At 44.6% G+C, this 22,045-nt stretch overlaps 1 protein-coding gene across 3 annotated transcripts in view; it reads left to right on the top strand.

Annotated features, from left to right (window-relative positions):
* The window catches only part of LOC141107526 (class I histocompatibility antigen, F10 alpha chain-like), a 107,260-nt gene that overhangs the window by 50,600 nt on the left and 34,615 nt on the right, over window positions 1–22,045 (top strand). For all 3 annotated transcript variants that reach the window (XM_073598317.1, XM_073598319.1, XM_073598320.1), the window contains exon 3: window positions 1,912–2,190. In XM_073598317.1, coding sequence (XP_073454418.1) covers window positions 1,912–2,190 — 279 coding nt within the window. The remainder of the gene's footprint in view (window positions 1–1,911; window positions 2,191–22,045) is intronic.

Here is a 22,045-nt window from a genome sequence, read left to right as displayed (position 1 = left end):
TTTGTCTGCATCAGATCACACAATAAAACTACTATGTGATCCGGTTGCAGTGCGTTTCCAGAAGTAGTGCATGCAGTACTTTGGTGCGATGTAGTGAAATTTGAGCCTATTGAAAATGAATCGACTCAAATCGCACTGCACTGAATCGCATGTGAATTGCACAGGAATTTAGTGTGCATCCCTGTGTGATTCATAGGTGATTCCTGTGCGATTTCATAGGTGATTCCTGTGCGATTCATAGGTGATTCCTGTGCGATTTCATAGGGGATTCCTGTGCGATTCATAGGTGATTCCTGTGCGATTTCATAGGGGATTCCTGTGCGATTCATAGGTGATTCCTGTGCGATTCATAGGGGATTCCTGTGCGATTCATAGGTGATTCCTGTGCGATTCATAGGGGATTCCTGTGCGATTCATAGGTGATTCCTGTGCGATTCATAGGGGATTCCTGTGTGATTCATAGGGGATTCCTGTGCGATTTCATAGGGGATTCCTGTGCGTTTTCATAGATGATTCCTGTGCGATTCATAGGTGATTCCTGTGCGATTTCATAGTGTGAACCCAGACTTAGTACAAACTCAATCTGTATAAATCGGTATAATTAGTGAGATATCACTCACATCGAGTATAAAGACAAGTACACACCATCAGTTTTCTTGTTAAACCCAGCGGGATAAAGGAAAAAAAACCTCAAGAGCTGAGGAGGAGATCCTGTACTAACAATCTAATGTTAGTACAGTGATCTCCCCGCTGAGCTATTGTGTTCTGACAAAGTATCTTCTGTATCTTTTTTGGAGAATATTTCACATGATAAAATGCCCAATGTGTTGAGTATCTGGGGTGTCATTAAGAATAATGGCTCCCAAACGCATGTTGCACATTTTTGTGCGATTTTCCAGTGTATCAGAATTGTAGGACTGCCAGTAATTCAGATGTGAATGGGGCCCTATAATAGAGCTTCCCCGGGCCCCTCCCCCTCCTTGTCCCCCCGGATGATATGGATGGAAATCAGGATTCTGATCTATGAAGAGAAGGTAGACAGACGGACATCAGACATCTCACAGATGGATTCATTAGATGCTCTTCAGTCCTGGTTCACATTCATGAGATTTCACATGTTAAATCAGCAGCTATTACCCGAGCCTAAGGCTTCAATATCTGATATTTACAATAAGAAATATGTCGGCATTTCTGATCTTTAGGCTGAACTCACACAGTGCAGTGATCGGCGTTTTTCTGCATTGTAAAATACCAGACACCACAATTGTTGCCTGTGAACCTCATTCACACTGTAATGCACCCCAGAGCTGTGCTGATGGTGTATCTGTATAATATCATTCCTCAGTGTTGTACAATGGATTCATCCCCCCCCCCCCCTATAGGATGGAACGTTCCTCGTCTCTCTGACAGACTTGTTGTTTGGTTGAGGGGAAACATTAGCCAATAAGCTGGATGAAGACCTTTCATCGGATTGGATGTTGGGGTGATTGACAGCTCAGAGCGTCCAATCAGTGATCAGCAGCTTCTCAGCGATCTCCTAGCTGTACAGATTTCTTCCATGATGTGTTTTGTCTCCATTCCTATTGGTTCTTCCAGTCATGTGACCCGGTTTTCTCAGGCGGATTAGCGCTCCATCCCGGGGTGATTGTACACAGCGGTAGGGGGAGCAGGATGGCAGATCCCTCTTACTCTGCTTCTCATGATGTGTCTGAGGGGGGATTGCTGGGACTTGTAGTTCACCCCGTTCTACAGATGATTAGGGGGATGGTGAGTGTAGAAATATACAGAGTGATGCTCAGTGTCTGTACTATAATACACTATACATGTCATGTGATCACACACCCCGCCCATCACATATTACACACATCACTTCCTCTGATCCCAGGTCACATCTTCCTCTTCTCTCTGCAGGGATCCATTCCTTCCAGTATATGTACGGCTGTGAGCTGAGAGATGACGGCACCACTGAGGGGTATGATCAGTATGGATATGATGGGAGAGAATTCATATCTCTGGACACACAGAGAGGGATCTATATCCCAACCATGAATGAGGCTCAGATCACAACACAGAGATGGAACAGTCCGGAGGAGAGAGTGGGGGAGATACAGAAGAATTATCTGGAGAATATCTGTATTCCAGCACTGAAGAGATACATAGAGTACGGGAGAGAAGATCTGGAGAGGAGAGGTGAGCGCACACTATATATATATACATTGTATTATATACATCCTCTGTATACTCTCTATACATTCTATCTGTATACACAGCACCTCCTACAGCAGGCATGTCCAAAGTCTGGTTATCTAAACCAGCCTTTCTCAGCCAGTGTGCCGCGGGATCAGGGCTGTCAGATGAGCCCGGTCTCCCGATCTCCCGATCTCCCGATCTACAGAACTGTACATCGGACCTGTGAGAAGCTCCGGCAGCATCAAAAGTGAAAGTAAAGTGCAGGGGAGTGTGCTGTGCTCTCTGCTTCCCCCTACAGTGCAGTACCTGGCTGAATGAGGAAGCTGGAAAGGTACAGTACTGTGCTAGAAGCTAGAGTCATTTTAAAAGGGCTTTATACATGTGTCTGTGTGTGTGTGTGTACATGTGTGTGTACATGTGTCTGTGTGTGCCTGCGTCTCTATGTGTGTGTATGTATGTATGTGTGTGTGCATGTGCGTGTGTCTGTATGTATGTGTGTGTGTGTGTACATGTGTCGCTTTTCAGAGGCATTTGACAGGTGGTAAAGAGGCATTATGTTGCCTCCTCACCACCTGTTTTAAGCCCGTAAATGCAGCATCACTATACCACAACCATGCAATTCACACAGTTGCGGGATAGTTGCAGTGCAGCCCCATTCAGCCTGGGTATACCTCCAGCTGCAGCCACAGCATGTGTACACCCCCAGCTGCTCCCTCTGCAGCTAAAGGGGGAGAAGTTGGGGGTGGTAAAAACAGCTTAACCATGTGGTTTTACTGCCCCTCCAGCCTGACATGTGAACAAGCCCTTGGTTCACATCTGTGTAGCTGCATGCTGCATATAGGGCAGCCCATTCATTTAAATGGGCTTCCCTACCCACAAAAATGCAGGGAAAGAAGTCCCTGACCTTTTTTTTTTTTTTAAATTGCACTGCACCAAAAGCACCCCACGTTTTCCAATGTGTGGGGTACCATTAAGAATTAATGGTACCCCTAAAGAGCCGAGCATTCGTCTGCGTGTCGGGAACGAGCGCGACAAAGGCAAGAGAATTCTTATTGGGCAGTGTATTAGTGCTCGAACGAACACACTTAGACCAAATTTTAATGGTTCAAAGAATGTCAGGCAAAATGGTCGGCCCTCACACATGTTCACTTCATCAAATCTGGCCCTCTTTGAAAAAAGTTTGGGCACCCCTGTCCTACAGCATCACACACTCCTCCCACTTCTCTGATAAACCACACCCGCTGACACCGGAAACCACGCCCACTCCTAAATAAGACCCAATACAGCCTGGATAATCCTAGGCCCAGAAGTGGGTGGGGTTTAATAAAGTGGGCGTGTCTTCTCATCCCACCAATAGGGACTCATCCTGAGACTCTGGCTGGGTCTGTCTGTCAGTGATGATCTGTCTGTCCCTCCCAGTCTGTGTCCATTCATGTCTTCCAGTCTGTAGATGTCGGGATCTGTCCGGTCACATCGGTAAGTATTGGGGTGATGTGAGAATAATCTCCCCTCCCCCACAATGACTCCTCCAGGATCTCCCCAGAGATCAGTCACCTCTATACATCTTCTCTTCCTGTGACTGCTTCCATCACACATGTCCCCCCGAGTGTTCATCCCCCCAGTATAATCCGCTCCCTGCACCCCCATACTGGGAGAGTTATCAGGATTTCTACATGTCATAGGAGAACCTCCAACACTGAGTGTATAATACACCATACAATGTGTGCGATCTACACACCATACAATACACAACAATCCACACATAGAAATGTCCAACAAGTGTCTCTCCACCCAACACTGAGTGTATAATACACCATGGAATGTGTGCGATCTACACACCATACAATACACAACAATCCAAACCTAGAAATGTCCAACAAGTGTCTCTCCACCCAACACTGAATTGTGTCTAAAATAAAAGATTTATCAATTGTTCCTCCCTAGAAGGAGAACTAATCCCCGGATCACACGACCGCAACTTCCCACTCATCAAAGTCATCAAAGTTATCAGAGACTTTACTGATCAACATTCCTATCACTTTGATGGATCGATGTCACATTCTTCAATCATAAACATGCGTCACATATCGGTCTTCCCAGTCACTTGAACAGGCCGCCCCACACACAACAAACGTCCCAAAGTATCTCCAGAACATTTCAGTCTTGGAGTGTCGGGTTTTGTTCAGTGAATGTTTTATTGCATTTGTAGCAAATTTTGTCACCCAGCAAAACGCACATCTGATAACCGTGATTGGGGTGTCATTAACAATGAGGCTGTATTTACATCTGTGTGTTTCCCAATGTGTGGCAACCCGCACAGAAACCGCATGATTTACCGCACATTCCAGGAATGTCCTCCAAACGCACATCATGCTTGTGTCACCATAATAGGAGGACAAGTGCAATGCATCTTCCCGAAATGTGCTGCAAAGTGCATCTTCTGTGCTGGTTGCTCTGCAGATACAAGTAGAGCCTAAATGGTAACGCAAGCATGACGCACATTACCACACGTTTTCAAAATAAATGAACGGCAAAGCATGTATTTTCTTGTTGCCATGCATTCGTAAACACGTAGATGCAAACAAATCATAACACAAGTGCAACGCATGTGAAACGCACTGCAAAGCATGCATTTTCTGGCTGGTTGCCGTGCATTTGGAAACACACAGATGAAAACTAATGGTAACATAAGCGCATTGCCATGTGTTTTCTGTGCGGGTTGTCACGTGTTTTGAAATGCGCAGATGAGAACGCAGCCTAAATGGTACTGCAAGTGTGACACACATTGCCATGCGGGTTGTCATGCGATTATAAACAGACAGAAGAAAATGAATGGTAACACAAGCATGACACACATTTCCACGTGTTTTTAAAATGCAAGGCAAAGTGCGTGTTTTCTGTGCGGGTTGTCACGTGTTTTTGTAATGTATGGCAAAGCATGCGTTTTACTTGCGAGTTGTCATGCATTCAGAAATGTGCAGATGTGAACAAATGGTATCGCAAGCATGATGAGCATTGCTTTGTGTTTTCAAAACGCAAGGCAAAGCACACATTTTCTGTGCGGGTTGCTGTGGGTTTGGAAATTCACAGATGAGAATGCAGCCTAGATGGTAAGGCAAAGCTGACGCATATTGATATCCGTTTTTAAAAATGCATTTTCTTCCAAGTTGCCATGCATTTGGAAACGCATGTGTGTAAGAATCAGAAAGCAAGCGCAACATGCGTTGCCGCATGCTTTTAAAATGTGCAGCAAAGCGTGCGTTTTCTTGCTGGTTGCCATGCACTTGAAAATTGGGCAGATGCAAACAATTGGTAACACAAGCGCATTGCCACGTGTTTTCTGTGCGGGTTGTGACAAGTTTGGAAACGCACAATGAGAACGCAGCCTAAATGGTAACGAAAGCATGACGGATACTGCCGAGTTTTTTGAAACGCAGGGCAAAGCATTCGTTTTCTTGTGGGTTGCCACACATTTGGAAAGGTGCAGGTGGAAACTTATGGTAACGCGACACGCATTGCAGTGTGTTTCAGAGACGTTCAGCAAATCGTGCGTTTTCTTCCGAGTTGTGCGTTTGGAAAACTCACGTTTAGGAGCAGTACACAAAGACTAAATTCAAATTCAGGAGAGGAGTGTTTTGACAGAAAAATGCCAAACGCAGCAAAATTGCACCTAAATGTTAGGAGCGTTTAGCACTTCAGCAATTTTTTATTTCAATGGATGGAATAAATATTCTGGCCAATGAAATGAATAAACACCCAAAGTACTTGACACGGTAAATGCATCTAATTGTGGTACACACCTTTACCAGCATTTTTTATTTTTTTGCTGCCAGAAGAAACATCCAGGGCAGCTGTTCTCGGCGTCCAGTGTGCATGTACCCTACCGCAAGCTCAACGCACTTTGCCTCATGTTTTCAAAACGCACAGCAAAGCATTTTCTATGTGGGTTGCCATGCGTTCGGAAACACGCAGATGTGGATGCAGCCTATATGGCACTGTAAGCATGACATGTATTTGGTGGACGCTGCCGTACATTTTCAGTGCAGGTTGCGTGCAATCAGAGTAATGCTGCCTAAATGGCAATGCAAGCGGGATGTGCGTTTCCTGTGAGTTTCCTAAACGTCGGTTGCTGCCTGTTCAGAAATGTACAGATGTGAATTCAGGGTAACTGTTAATGACACCACAATCACGGTTGGCAGATTTGTGTTTTGCTGCTAAAATGCGCGAAGTACCACGACTGAAAAAGTTCTTGAGTTACTTTGGGGAATTTGTCGCACGTAGGGAAGCCATTCAAGTAAATCAGCTGCCCTATACGTGATATGTGTTTACATGTGGAAAACAGGCAAAAAAAAAAAAACATGAGCAGGAATGTGCGTTTCTGCTACGCAAAAGTCTGTTTGGGATGTCCTAGGGAGGAAGTTTTTAGGGAACAAGAATGACCAGGGAGGTGAGGGGTAAATAAATGCTGCCTAAGAAGTCACTGCAATTAAAGCGATAGATAAACCGCATCGGAAAAGAAAAAAAATCAGGTCCCGGGCAGTTTAACCGCTTGCCGACCAGCCGCCTCAGTTATACTGCGGCAGAATGGCACGGGCAGGCGAATCGCCGTCATGTTACGTCGGCTCCAAAGGCAGCCACTAGGCCGCCCGCTGCTCGCCCCCGGAGCCGATGCGAGTGCCCATCTGTCTCAATGATCGACAGGCTCCCGCGATCGCTCGTAACACGGCGAGGGGAGAAGTGACAGATCGTCTTCATACAGAGTATGAACAGCGATCTGTCATCTCCCCTACGCAGTCCCCTCCCCCCTTCAGTTAGAACACACACTAGCAAACACAATTAACCCCTTGATCGCCCTCTAGTGTTAACCTCTTCACTGCCAGTGACATTTTCACAGTAATCAATGCATTTTTATAGCACTGATCTCTGTATTAATGCCAATGGTCCCAAAAATTTGGCAAAATTGTCCGATGTGTCCACCATAATTTTGCAGTCATGATAAAAATCACAGATCGCAGCCATTAGTAGTAAAAAACAAATAATAAAAATGCTATAAATCTATCCCCTATTTTGTAGATGCTATAACTTTTGCGCAAACCAATCAATATACGCTTATTGCGATTTTTTTTAACAAAAATATGTAGAAGAATACATATCAGCCTAAACTGAGGAAAAAAAAGTTTTTTTAAAAAGAAAAGTGGGGATATTATAGCAAAAAGTACAAAATGTTGTGGTTTTTTTTTTCAAAATTGTCGCTCTTTTTTTGTTTATAGCGCAAAAAATAAAAACCACAAAGGTGATCAAATACCACCAAAAGAAAGCTCTTTTTGTGAGAATAAAAGGACGTCAATTTTGTTTGGGTGCAACGTTGCACGACCGCACAATTGTCAGTTAAAGCGACGCAGTGCCGAATCGTAAAAAGTGCTCTGTTCAGAAAGGGGGTAAATCTTCCGGGGCTGAAGCGGTTAAAGTGATAATAAAATCTCAGGTTTTTTTGTTTAAAATACCAATTATATCATACTTACCCGTGTTACGGAAATATTTATACCTCACTTAAACGATTAACGATACAAATATAATTGATTAAACCTTTGTCTATATAAAAATAAAAATGAGTGATAACAGGGAAAAGAGATAAAAATTACATTTATTTACACAGGAAAAAGAAGGTTAGAATGATTAGAATTTATCATATATCTCTATAGTGTTGGCTCTAGGCTGCAAAGTTAATTCAAAGTTAATTCAGGCATAAACTCATAAATGTTTTCAATGGACATATACAAGGTATACAGAGTCATAAGATAAATCCTAGGATTAAAAAAGGTTAGAAAGAAAGATAGACATAGATACTTTACACAGACAGCATATCCCTCAGATGTTCTCGGGCTGGACTGCCTGTAACCATTTAGCCCACTTCCTTTTATATGCATTCTCCACCAATCAGAAGATGCCACAAATGAAAGAGATGTCTCAAATTCATGCTCGGACATTGCTGTTACAGTGCGACCCCCTCGGTACCTACCAGTCTATGAATTAATGAACAATCTCCTTTGATCTCCCAGCCCAAACAGTCCCGACAGTAGTATGTTAACCACTTAAGGACCGCCTCACGCCGATGTACGTCGGCAAGGCGGCACGGGCAGGCAAAATCACGTACATGTACGTGATTTGCCTCCCACGGGTGGGGGGTCCGATCGGACCCCCCCGCCGCCCGAGGCGGTCCCGTTCTGTCCCCCGGTGATCAGAGACAAGGGGGAGGCCATCCGTTCATGGCCCCCCCCTCGCGATCGCCGCCGGCCAATGGGAACACTCCTTTGCTGCTGTATGCTAAACAGCAGCAGAGGAGGTGATGTCATCTCCCCTCGGGTCGGTAGTTTCCATTCCGGCCCGAGGAGAGAAGACAGGTATGTGAGTGCACCAACACACACACACACAGTAGAACATGCCAGGCATACAAAACACCCCGATCGCCCCCCGATCCCCCCCAATCACCACCTCCCCCCCCCGTCACAAACTGACACCAGCAGTTTTTTTTTTTTTCTGATTACTGCATTGGTGTCAGTTTGTGACAGTTACTGTGTTAGCACAGTTACTGTTACCCCCCTGTAGGTCTAGGGTACCCCCCTAACCCCCCCTAATAAAGTTTTAACCCCTTGATCACCCCCCGTCACCAGTGTCGCTAAGCGATCATTTTTCTGATCGCTGTATTAGTGTCGCTGGTGACTCTAGTTAGTGAGGTAAATATTTAGGTTCGCCGTCAGCGTTTTATAGCGACAGGAACCCCCATATACTACCTAATAAATGTTTTAACCCCTTGATTGCCCCCTAGTTAACCCTTTCACCACTGATCACCGTATAAGTGTTACGGTTGACGCTGGTTAGTTCGTTTATTTTTTATAGTGTCAGGGCACCCGCCGTTTATTACCGAATAAAGGTTTAGCCCCCCGATTGCCTGGCGGTGATATGCGTCGCCCCAGGCAGCGTCAGAATAGCGCCATTACCGCTAACACACACGCACGCAGCATGCGCCTCCCTTAGTGGTATAGTATCTGTACGGATCAATATCTGATCCGATCAGATCTATACTAGCGTCCCCAGCAGTTTAGGGTTCCCAAAAACGCAGTGTTAGCGGGATCAGACCAGATACCCGCTAGCACCTGCGTTTTGCGCCTCCACCCAGCCCACCCAAGTGCAGTATCGATCGATCACTGTCACTTACAAAACACTAAATGCATAACTGCAGCGTTCGCAGAGTCAGGCCTGATCCCTGCGATTGCTAACAGTTTTTTTGGTAACGTTTTGGTGAACTGGCAAGCACCAGCCCCAGGCAGCGTCAGATTAGCGCCAGTACCGCTAACACCCACGCACGCACCGTACACCTCCCTTAGTGGTATAGTATCTGAACGGATCAATATCTGATCCGATCAGATCTATACTAGCATCACCAGCAGTTTAGGGTTCCCAAAAACGCAGTGTTAGTGGGATCAGCCCAGATACCCGCTAGCACCTGCGTTTTGCCCCTCCGCCCAGGCGAGCCCAGCCCACCCAAGTGCAGTATCAATCGATCACTGCCACTTACAAAACACTAAACGCATAACTGCAGCGTTCGCAGAGTCAGGCCTGATCCCTGCGATCGCTAACAGTTTTTTTGGCAGCATTTTGGTGAACTGGCAAGCACCAGCCCCAGGCAGCGTCAGGTTAGCGCCAGTACCGCTAACACCCACGCACGCACCGTACACCTCCCTTAGTGGTATAGTATCTGAACGGATCAATATCTGATCTGATCAGATCTATACTAGCGTCACCAGCAGTTTAGGGTTCCCACAAACGCAGTGTTAGCGGGATCAGCCCAGATACCTGCTAGCACCTGCGTTTTGCCCCTCCGCCCGGCCCAGCCCAGTCCAGCCCACCCAAGTGCAGTATCGATCGATCACTGTCACTTACAAAACACTAAACGCATAACTGCAGCGTTCGCAGAGTCAGGCCTGATCCCTGCAATCGCTAACAGTTTTTTTGGTAGCATTTTGGGGAACTGGCAAGCGCCAGCGGCCTAGTACACCCCGGTCATAGTCAAACCAGCACTGCAGTAACACTTGGTAACATGGCGAGTCCCATAAGTGCAGTTCAAGCTGGTGAGGTGGCAAGCACAAGTAGTGTCCCCCTGCCACCAAGAAGACAAACACAGGCCCGTCGTGCCCATAGTGCCCTTCCTGCTGCATTCGCCAATCCTAATTGGGAACCCACCGCTTCTGCAGCGCCCGTACTTCCCCCATTCACATCCCCAACCAAATGCAGTCGGCTGCATGAGAGGCATTTTTATGTCCTCCCGAGTACCCCTACCCAACGAACCCCCCCAAAAAGATGTTGTGTCTGCAGCAAGCGCGGATATAGGCGTGACACCCGCTATTATTGTCCCTCCTGTCCTGACAATCCTGGTCTTTGCATTGGTGAATGTTTTGAACGCTACCATACACTAGTTGAGTATTAGCGTAGGGTACAGCATTGCACAGACTAGGCACACTTTCACAGGGTCTCCCGAGATGCCATCGCATTTTGAGAGACCCGAACCTGGAACCGGTTACAGTTATAAAAGTTAGTTACAAAAAAAGTGTAAAAAAAAAAAATAGTTGTCGTTTTATTGTTCTCTCTCTCTCTATTCTCTCTCTCTATTGTTCTGCTCTTTTTTACTGTATTCTATTCTGCAATGTTTTATTGTTATTGTTATTGTTATTATGTTTTATCATGTTTGTTTTTCAGGTATGTAATTATTTATACTTTACTGTTTACTGTGCTTTATTGTTAACCATTGTTAACCATTTTTTTATCCTCAGGTACGCCATTCACGACTTTGAGTGGTTATACCAGAATGATGCCTGCAGGTTTAGGTATCATCTTGGTATCATTCTTTTCAGCCAGCGGTCGGCTTTCATGTAAAAGCAATCCTAGCGGCTAATTAGCCTCTAGACTGCTTTTACAAGCCGTGGGAGGGAATGCCCCCCCCCCACCGTCTTCCTTTTTTTCTGGCTCTCCTGTCTCAACAGGGAACCTGAGAATGCAGCCGGTGATTCAGCCAGCTGACCATAGAGCTGATCAGAGACCAGAGTGGCTCCAAACATCTCTATGGCCTAAGAAACCGGAAGCTACGAGCATTTCATGACTTAGATTTCGCCGGATGTAAATAGCGCCATTGGGAAATTGGGGAAGCATTTTATCACACCGATCTTGGTGTGGTCAGATGCTTTGAGGGCAGAGGAGAGATCTAGGGTCTAATAGACCACAATTTTTTCAAAAAAGAGTACCTGTCACTACCTATTGCTATCATAGGGGATATTTAAATTCCCCGAGATAACAATAAAAATGATTAAAAAAAAATATGAATGGAACAGTTTAAAAGTAAGATTAAAAAAGCAAAAAAATAATAAAGAAAAAAAAAAAAAAAGCACCCCTGTCGCCCCCTGCTCTCGCGCTAAGGCGAACGCAAGCAGCGGTCTGTCGTCAAACGTAAACAGCAATTGCACCATGCATGTGAGGTATCACCGCGAAGGCCAGATCGAGGGCAGTAATTTTTCCAGTAGACCTCCTCTGTAAATCTAAAGTGGTAACCTGTAAAGGCTTTTGAAGGCTTTTAAACATGTATTTATTTTGTTGCCACTGCACGTTTGTGCGCAATTTTAAAGCATGTCATGTTTGGTATCCATGTACTCGGCCTAAGATCATCTTTTTTATTTCCTCAAACATTTGGGCAATATAGTGTGTTTTAGTGCATTAAAATTTAAAAAAGTGTGTTTTTTCCCCAAAAAATGTGTTTGAAAAATCGCTGCGCAATTACTGTGTGAAAAAAAAAATGAAACACCCACCATTTTAATCTGTAGGGCATTTGCTTTAAAAAATATATAATGTTTGGGGTTTCAAAGTAATTTTTTTGCAAAAAAAAATAACTTTTTTATGTAAACATTAAGTGTCAGAAAGGGCTTTGTCTTCAAGTGGTTAGAAGAGTGGGTGATGTGTGACATAAGCTTCTAAATGTTGTGCATAAAATGCCAGGACAGTTCAAAACCCCCCCAAATGACCCCATTTTGGAAAGCAGACACCCCAAGCTATTTGCTGAGAGGCATGTCGAGTCCATGGAATATTTTATATTGCGACACAAGTTGCGGGAAAGAGACAATTTTTTTTTTTTTTTTTGCACAAAGTTGTCACTAAATGATATATTGCTCAAACATGCCATGGAAATATGTGAAATTACACCCCAAAATACATTCTGCTGCTTCTCCTGAGTACGGGGATACCACATGTGTGAGACTTTTTGGGAGCCTAGCCGCGTACGGGACCCCGAAAACCAAGCACCGCCTTCAGGCTTTCTAAGGGCGTGAATTTTTGATTTCACTCTTCACTGCCTATCACAGTTTCGGAGGCCATGGAATGCCCAGGTGGCACAAACCCCCCCAAATTACCCCATTTTGGAAAGTAGACACCCCAAGCTATTTGATGAGAGGTATAGTGAGTATTTTGCAGACCTCACTTTTTGTCACAAAGTTTTGAAAATTGAAAAAAGAAAAAAAAAATGTTTTTTCTTGTCTTTCTTCATTTTCAAAAACAAATGAGAGCTGCAAAATACTCACCATGCCTCTCAGCAAATAGCTTGGGGTGTCTACTTTCCAAAATGGGGTCATTTGGGGGGGTTTGTGCCACCTGGGCATTCCATGGCCTCCGAAACTGTGATAGGCAGTAAAGAGTGAAATCAAAAATTTTCACCCTTAGAAATCCTGAAGGCGGTGATTGGTTTTCGGGGTCCCGTACGCGGCTAGGCTCCCAAAAAGTCCCACACAATTGGTATTCCCATACTCAGGAGAAGCAGCTAAATGTATTTTGGGGTGCAATTCCACATATGCCCATGGCCTGTGTGAGCAATATATCATTTAGTGACAACTTTATGCAAAAAAAAAAAGTGTCACATTCCCGCAACTTGTGTCAAAATATAAAATATTCCATATTTTTTTGGCATTTTTCAATCACTTGGTACAAAAACAATAAATATTCAATGGGTTCAACATGCCTCTCAGCAATTTCCTTGGGGTGTCTACTTTCCAAAATGGGGTCATTTGTGGGGGTTTTGTACTGCCCTGCCATTTTAGCACCTCAAGAAATGACATAGGCAGTCATAAACTAAAAGCTGTGTAAATTACAGAAAATGTACCCTAGTTTGTAGACGCTATAACTTTTGCGCAAACCAATAAATATACGCTTATTGACATTTTTTTTACCAAAGACATGTGGCCGAATACATTTTGGCCTAAATGTATGACTAAAATTTAGTTTATTGTTTTTTTTTTATAACAAAAAGTAGAAAATATCATTTTTTTTCAAAATTTTCGGTCTTTTTCCGTTTATAGCGCAAAAAATAAAAACCGCAGAGGTGATCAAATACCATCAAAAGAAAGCTCTATTTGTGGTAAGAAAAGGACGCAAATTTTGTTTGGGTACAGCATTGCATGACCGCGCAATTAGCAGTTAAAGCGACGCAGTGCCAAATTGGAAAAAGACCTCTGGTCCTTAGGCAGCATAATGGTCCGGGGCTCAAGTGGTTAATGGCCCTGGTGAGTTGATTACCACCTAGGGGACCTTTCCTGATTCCCATCAGTGTATTGGAAGCATGTTAATGGCCCCCTGAAGGATGAATGCCTTAAGGTCTGTCAATACCCTTTGATCTAATCAACACCTCTAGGGCTTCTCGGGTTCACATCAAGGTAACTACATTCCTAAGGTGAGCTTTGTTCTATTATGATATTAAGAAACATATTTCCATATATAAAATATATATATATACCCACACATAGATACCCACATATACACGTATATACATACATACATACACACACACATCCTATGGGGCAAGGCAGTTTAAATTGGAGTCCTTGCAATGGTCCACTTGAATCTCATTGATATAAATATGATATCCAATATTTCCATCACATTTCCCCCTGAAGTTCATTCTTGAACTTATGTCCTCCTTCAATGATCTTGCACCCACCCACAACAGCCCAGAAGCCCCGACCCTTCCCCACCACCACTGCGGCCTCCTCTTCCTCTCTTGAACACGCCGGAACTCCTCAAAGTAGGCTTAAGATAGCAAAGAAATCCTGGACCTTTGGAGACTTCACATCCAAACCATGAGTGTCTGTATTGCAATGTTTCATCACTCCTCTGCCTTGGAGGAGTGGAACTCCAACATTGATGGCGGGATCCTGGCATATCTAGTCCTGTATCTTTGTAAGACCATGTAATGGTTGCATCGATTGGATCGGACCGTGAGACAGCACTTTTCAGCATGGTGAAGGAAAGTCCAGGAAAGTCTTATTCGTGACACATTTATCTCAAGAAATAACTTGGTGGTCGCTGCTTCTTCAGGTGGGGTCGGGCGGGCCTCCAGACAGTCATGCATGAATACAAAAAGAGAGAGGAGAACGTTAGTGTACAGATATTGGAGAAATGCTGGACAGGAACAGAGTGTTGGCCATTAAGACTAAATACTCATAAAGGGTGTAATGTGGATGAGTAGAGTGGGTTCCCACAGGGTACAGAGTCTGAGCAACAGCCAGTATCATCCATGGCCCTTGATGGTAGGGATAGACAATACTGTCTGTTATTGCCAGGTCCCTGGGTTCACCACACCTGCTCACGGGGCTCAGGTTAAAGTAGTAGGTAGACTAGGGGAGGTGAAATTACATTAAGACATAAAACTGGATGTCCAGGGATACTTTAGTTAAAATATGATACTTGCGGGCAGGCAAAGTCTTTTTTTTAAACAAAAATGATATGACTGATGTCTTAGTTACATTATCTTGAGAAGATAGATGATAGAAATCAAAGGAAAAAAAACTCAGAGAGCATAATATTAAAGAAGAAAAAGGAATGGAAGAGAGGTGAGTAATGAAAATGAACAGGAAAAATAGTGGAAATGAAAAAAAGAACAAAAAAAACGAAAAAAAAACTACAGATTGAACGCTGCTCCAACCAAGACTGTTAAAGAGCCTTGAATCTGTATATAAAAAAATGAATACATTGGTTAAAAAAAACATAATAAAAAAATAAAAAACAAAACAAATGTTTTTCTTAAAAAAACCCTCCTTTCCCATTAACAGTATTTTTGCAGGTCAGGTACACAGATATTAACAACAAAAGGGAGAGAAAAAAAAAAAAATAAATAAAAATAATAAAAAAATGATTAAAACTTTTGGAATTTAGGTAAACCTGACTGCACTTTATTACTAAAAATTGAAGAGGCTTATCCCTGGAACAAGAAAAATATAGTTCTAGGGTCCTCTCTTACATGTGCAACTTCTAAGTACTGGTCTGGATTGGATCTGGCTTCCTCAGAGATTTGTTTCTGAGTTAGTGGCCTTTCTGTTCCTTGAGAGAAGATACCTTGTTGAGGTGCACATTCTCATAGCTTTGGCATTCATTCTCCTGATAGTAACGCACATTATTACCTGCATCAGGAAAAGCAATAAGGCTGCACAGGTTAGGACAACAACAGGGTGTAGCAAAATGTTTAGGAGAGCTGTAGCGTTCGGACTATACCCAAATAAACTTTCCCACCAGGAAATCTTAGCGTCTGCGTCTAAAGCGTGGGATACTTGGATCAGTCTATTTTGATCATGGGTGAGTCGTATGGTGGCTTGTTTTTCAGCATCTCTTAGTACATTTAATATTTCATCCTGTTGTCTGAAATCCATCAGCCTTTTAACTCAGCCCCAAATCCCAGAGGAAGTTTCTGTAGGTGTAAGGGAATGTCAGGTTTGCTATAAAACCTTTCTTCAGGGGTGATCGGGGTACAACCTGGTGTTCCTGCTATATCCATGCCACCAGCCACAGGAGGTGTACCATAGACTCCCCCGAGGTAGTGTACCCTGCTGAGTACCATTTAACCTGATACTGAAAACAGTGCGTGATTAGACATGTGATATTAGCACCAGTATCCTGGTCTCCAGTCTCAAGTAGTTTTAACTTTGTTTAGGACCAGTTGGGACACTACCCCGGCATCCATTAGACATGACCCCCCCCCCCTGTGCCAGCATTATTGCCTTTTCCCATAGCACAACCCTTACCTTCCTCTAGCACTCATCAGTACCAGTCATCTGAGGCTGTCCAGACTCAAACCATCAGAACAAGATGGACTCCAGGGTGTAATCCAGTAGAGTCTGATAGGATAGTACCCAGATTGACCGTGATATCTGCACAATGTTCCATCCCTGCCATTAGGGATGAGAACAGTGCAAGTAATATTTTTGACGATCCTGGAACTGAGTCATCCACCAATCTATTACGACTCATAGGCAACCTGGATACTACCCCCACCTGTCTGTCCCTGCAAAGTGATGCTGCACAGAGCAAGTTGGCTTCCCTAACCCCTTCCCTGATATGTAGCACAAGACCCCCCCCAATGTGATCCTGAATATCTCCAGCTCCATAGTGTTTTAAGGTACCCAGTGCCCCACCTCCAGCTCCAAAGACAGTCTCCATTAAGCCTCTCTTTCCTAAGGATGGAAAATAGTCAGAATACCCGGATTGAAAACCACCTGCCACCAGGTACACAAGTTTCTTTATAGAGGCTGCACACCTTATGGGGCACTGGTCTTCCTGTCATGCAGGACACAGACCACTAGTTAAGGTACGCAAGGAGTCTAGGACAGGAAGGACACCTATGGGTATCCACTGAGGAGAATACAGCGTGCCCACACAACTCCATCCCTGTGCCTGGATTTCAGAGACCATGCCCAGGGTATACAATGCACCTCTACCTATGGTTAGGTTCAAGGAACCCTCTAGTTCCCTGGTTAACGTTACATTGGTATTCCTTAGGACACAGAAACAAACTCGTCTATGTCCCAAATAATACCCAGGTGCTTCCTTCCCAGCAATGACCTCTCCATCCAGAACACAGAGTGCAATATACACAATCTTCCTGCATAACTCTTCGCCAGGCACTCCCAAAACTATACACTATCAACTTGTATGCCATCAGGCAGGCCCTCATACACATCTGAAGGTAAATCTGAAGGAAATTGGAAAACAAAAATTGCATAATGTGTATCCAACTCGAGGAACTTCTGCTACCAAACACAACTGGCCAAAGGGCAAAGAAATATCCCTTGTAGCACTGAGGCGCCGGGATCACTGAACAGTAGTGGGTACACGAGCCGACCGATGTGCCCTTTAAAGCCAGGAAACCCAATTATCGAATCTGAGAAATAAAACATCAATAAAATTTAGTAATAAATATTCAATTTTCCTCCTGGAAACAAAATAATCCAATGGTTATATACCTGTAACAAGACATTAGCATATGAAACACAAATATACATTACATTACATTACATAAACGGTGCACTTTTTTTAAGATACCAAAAAATTGTTGAGCTCAACTTATCATTAATATGTATTACTTAATACACATTAATACCACGTGGATTTTTTGTTTTATGGTATACCAATAATTCCAAAAAAAAAAAAATGTATTCACCATGGTTGAAATAAATTAGCAATCCGTAAAAAAACCTTTTAGCAGTACCATTTGTCAACAGATCATAATACCTCACCACTAGGGATGAGCTTCGAGTTCGAGTCGAACTCATGTTCTACTCGAACATTGGCTGTTCGCAAGTTCGCCGAACAGCGAACAATTTGGGGTGTTCGCGGCAAATTCGAATGCCGCGGAACACCCTTTAAAAGTCTATGGGAGAAATCAAAAGTGCTAATTTTAAAGGCTTATATGCATGGTATTGTCATAAAAAGTGTTTGGGGACCCGGGTCCTGCCCCAGGGGACATGGATCAATGCAAAAAAAAGTTTTAAAAACGGACGTTTTTTCAGGAGCAGTGATTTTATTAATGCTTAAAGTCAAACAATAAAAGTGTAATATCCCTTTAAATTTCGTACCTGGGGGGTGTCTATAGTATGCCTGTAAAGGGGCGCATGTTTCCTGTGTTTAGAACAGTCTGACAGCAAAATGACATTTGGAAGGAAAAAACTCATTTAAAACTACCTGCGGCTATTGCATTGCCGACAATACACATAGAAGTTCATTGATAAAAACGGCATGGGAATTCCCCACAAGGCAACCCCGAACCAAAATAAAAAAAAAAAATGATGTGGGGGTCCCCCTAAATTCCATACAAGGCCCTTCAGGTCTGGTATGGATTTTAAGGGGAACCCCGCGCCAAAAAAAAAAAAAAAAACGGCGTGGGGTCCCCCTAAAAATCCATACCAGACCCTTATCCGAGCACGCAACCTGGCAGGCCGCAGGAAAAGAGGGGGGGATGAGAGTGCGGCCCCCCCCCCCTCCTGAACCGTACCAGGCCACATGCCCTCAACATTGGGAGGGTGCTTTGGGGTAACCCCCCAAAACACCTTGTCCCCATGTTGATGAAGACAAGGGCCTCATCCCCACAACCCTGGCCGGTGGTTGTGGGGGTCTGCGGGCGGGGGGCTTATCGGAATCTGGAAGCCCCCTTTAACAAGGGGACCCCCAGATCCCGGCCCCCCCCTGTGTGAAATGGTAAGGGGGTACTTACCCCTACCATTTCACTAAAAAACTGTCAAAAATGTTAAAAATGACAAGAGACAGTTTTTGACAATTCCTTTATTTAAATGCTTCTTCTTTCTTCCTTCATCTTCTTCTGGTTCTTCTGGCTTTTCTGGTTCTTCCTCCGGCGTTCTCGTCCAGCATCTCCTCCGCGGCGTCTTCTATCTTCTTCTCCTCGGGCCGCTCCGCACCCATGGCATGAGGGGGGAGGCTCCCGCTCTTCTCTTCATCTTCTTCTTCATCTTCATCTTCTTCTTCATCTTCTTCTTCTTCTTCTTCTTCTTCTTCTTCTCTTCTTCATCTCTTCTTCCTTCTTCATTTCTTCTCCGGGCCGCTCCGCAGCCATGCTGGCATGGTGGGAGGCTCCCACTGTGTGACGGCGTCTCTTCGTCTGACGGTTCTTAAATAACGGGGGGCGGGGCCATCCGGTAACCCCGCCCCCCTCTGACGCACGGTGACTTGACGGGACTTCCCTGTGACGTCACGGGGAATGCCACAGGGAAGTCCCGTCATGTCCCGTGCGTCAGAGGGGGGCGGGGTCACCGGGTGGCCCCGCCCCCTGTTATTTAAGAACCGTCAGACGAAGAGACGCCGTCACACAGCGGGAGCCTCCCACCATGCCAGCATGGCTGCGGAGCGGCCCGGAGAAGAAATGAAGAAGGAAGAAGAGATGAAGAAGAGAAGATGAAGAAGAAGATGAAGATGAAGAAGAAGATGAAGAGAAGAGCGGGAGCCTCCCCCCTCATGCCATGGGTGCAGAGCGGCCCGAGGCGAAGAAGATAGAAGACGCCGCGGAGGAGATGCTGGACGAGAACGCCGGAGGAAGAGCCAGAAGAACCAGAAGAAGAAGAAGATGAAGGAAGAAAGAAGAAGCATTTAAATAAAGGAATTGTCAAAAACTGTCTCTTGTCATTTTTAACATTTTTGACAGTTTTTTAGTGAAATGGTAGGGGTAAGTACCCCCTTACCATTTCACACAGGGGGGGCCGGGATCTGGGGTCCCCTTGTTAAAGGGGGCTTCCAGATTCCGATAAGCCCCCCGCCCGCAGACCCCCACAACCACCGGCCAGGGTTGTGGGGATGAGGCCCTTGTCTTCATCAACATGGGGACAAGGTGTTTTGGGGGGCTACCCCAAAGCACCCTCCCAATGTTGAGGGCTTGTGGCCTGGTACGGTTCAGGAGGGGGGGGGCCGCACTCTCGTCCCCCCCTCTTTTCCTGCGGCCTGCCAGGTTGCGTGCTCGGATAAGGGTCTGGTATGGATTTTTAGGGGGACCCCACGCCGTTTTTTTTTTTTTTTTGGCGCGGGGTTCCCCTTAAAATCCATACCAGACCTGAAGGGTCTGGTATGGAATTTAGGGTGAACCCCACGTCAATTTTTTTTTTAAATTTTGGCTGGGGTTCCCCTTAATATCCATACCAGACCTGAAGGGCCTTGTATGGAATTTAGGGGGACTCCCACATCATTTTTTTTTTTTAATTTTGGTTCGGGGTTGCCCTGTGGGGAATTCCCATGCCGTTTTTATCAATGAACTTCTATGTGTATTGTCGGCAATGCAATAGCCGCGGTAGTTTTAAATGAGTTTTTTCCTTCAAAATGTCATTTTGCTGTCAGACTGTTCTAAACACGGGAAACATGCGCCCCTTTACAGGCATACTATAGACACCCCCCAGGTATGAAATTTAAAGGGATATTACACTTTTATTGTTTGACTTTAAGCATTATTAAAATCACTGCTCCTGAAAAAACGGCCGTTTTTAAAACTTTTTTTTGCATTGATCCATGTCCCCTGGGGCAGGACCCAGGTCCCCAAACACTTTTATTGACAATAACTTGCATATTAGCCTTTAAAATTAGCACTTTTGATTATTCATGTTCGTGTCCCATAGACTTTAACGGTGTTCGCGTGTTCGAACAAATTTTTTTCCTGTTCGCATGTTCTGGTGCGAACCGAACAGGGGGGTGTTCGGCTCATCCCTACTCACCACAAAGAACCTCTCCAGTACTGTTTTCCTGAAAAACAAAGTCATTTTAGTACATGTATCTTTCAATTCACTAGTACAGATAATTATCTTGGCTCAGGTCATTTGCATGTCAATACAGTTCGCTGCACCTTTTCACAGACCTGGTGAGAAAGAAGGGGGGTCCTTTGGGTGGGCTGTCAGCAGCTGCGAACAAACATCACACAACACAACATATATTGCATACTCCACACACACACACAATTGGCTAGGTTAAAGATGACCTCTAGACATCACACATATCAGCATGTTTTCTATAATAACCTGTACTTTTTCTTAAACCCATAACATCTGTTTGGTAAGGTTGAAACTCTTGGAGTACAGAATTATTTAATTGTATTTGTAAGTCTTACCTCGCTCTTTGCCTGGATTACAGGTAACACCGAGAGTTCTCCCCAACACTTGAGGTCTTTCTCAGATCCCCTCTTATGCCATGGTGGCCTACTTTGTCTTGGGGCTCTACACTCTTTCTTTAAGTGACCGGGTTTGTGACAGTTGAAGCAAACCGGTTTCCCTTTTGCACCCCAGTTTGCATTGTAGCTTGCCTGGATGTCCAGCAGCTCTTTGGCAGAATTAATAGGATCTGTCCTTGGATGGGGGCTAACACTCAGAAATCCCTTCATCTTGGAGGGAGTCCACGGCACATGATGTATCATCTCTCCCGTGGATCTCCCACTGTTGTCATAAACCACTTGTTCCCTTACAGGATAGACAGATAAGTCATCTGAAAAAGATATTAGTTGTGGATTGGTCTCTTGGGATTCTGTCACAGAATCCCAATAAGACGGTGGAAGATTGTTGCTGCCAGGTGGGGGCACTTTATACAACTGCAAAGTGCCCTGAAGGGTGGCATTAACAGTCCCATGGTACACAGGTGTGCCCACATTGGGTGATATCCTTTCACCATTTGAGTGACACCACACAGGTCCTTGCTGTGGGGTGCTAGATATTTGGGGGTATAAAGGTACATAGGCTGTGTACTCTGTAGCAGAACTGTCCGTATTGCCTACAGCAGCGGAATGGCTAGTTAACTGCCGTCTAGGGGAGAATGCTGGCTCACAGTCAGTAATATGGTCTCTGGAAATGGGGAGACTTTTCTCCCTTGATTCCAGCATTCCCTTCCCCTGGCTTGCTGCACTATCTCTTTCCTTTTGTTTCAATTCTTCACATAAAGAGTTTTTCTGTGATTCATTGGGGGTTTTAAATGGGGGGTTAAACTTGGCAGCCAGTTGTGGCTTCCCCTTTTTGTCATC

Source organism: Aquarana catesbeiana, linkage group LG09, assembly GCF_042186555.1.
Source record: "Aquarana catesbeiana isolate 2022-GZ linkage group LG09, ASM4218655v1, whole genome shotgun sequence".
Lineage (NCBI taxonomy): Eukaryota > Metazoa > Chordata > Amphibia > Anura > Ranidae > Aquarana > Aquarana catesbeiana.
The sequence above is the reverse complement of the archived record's forward strand: the minus strand, read 5'-3'. Positions and strand labels throughout refer to the sequence as shown.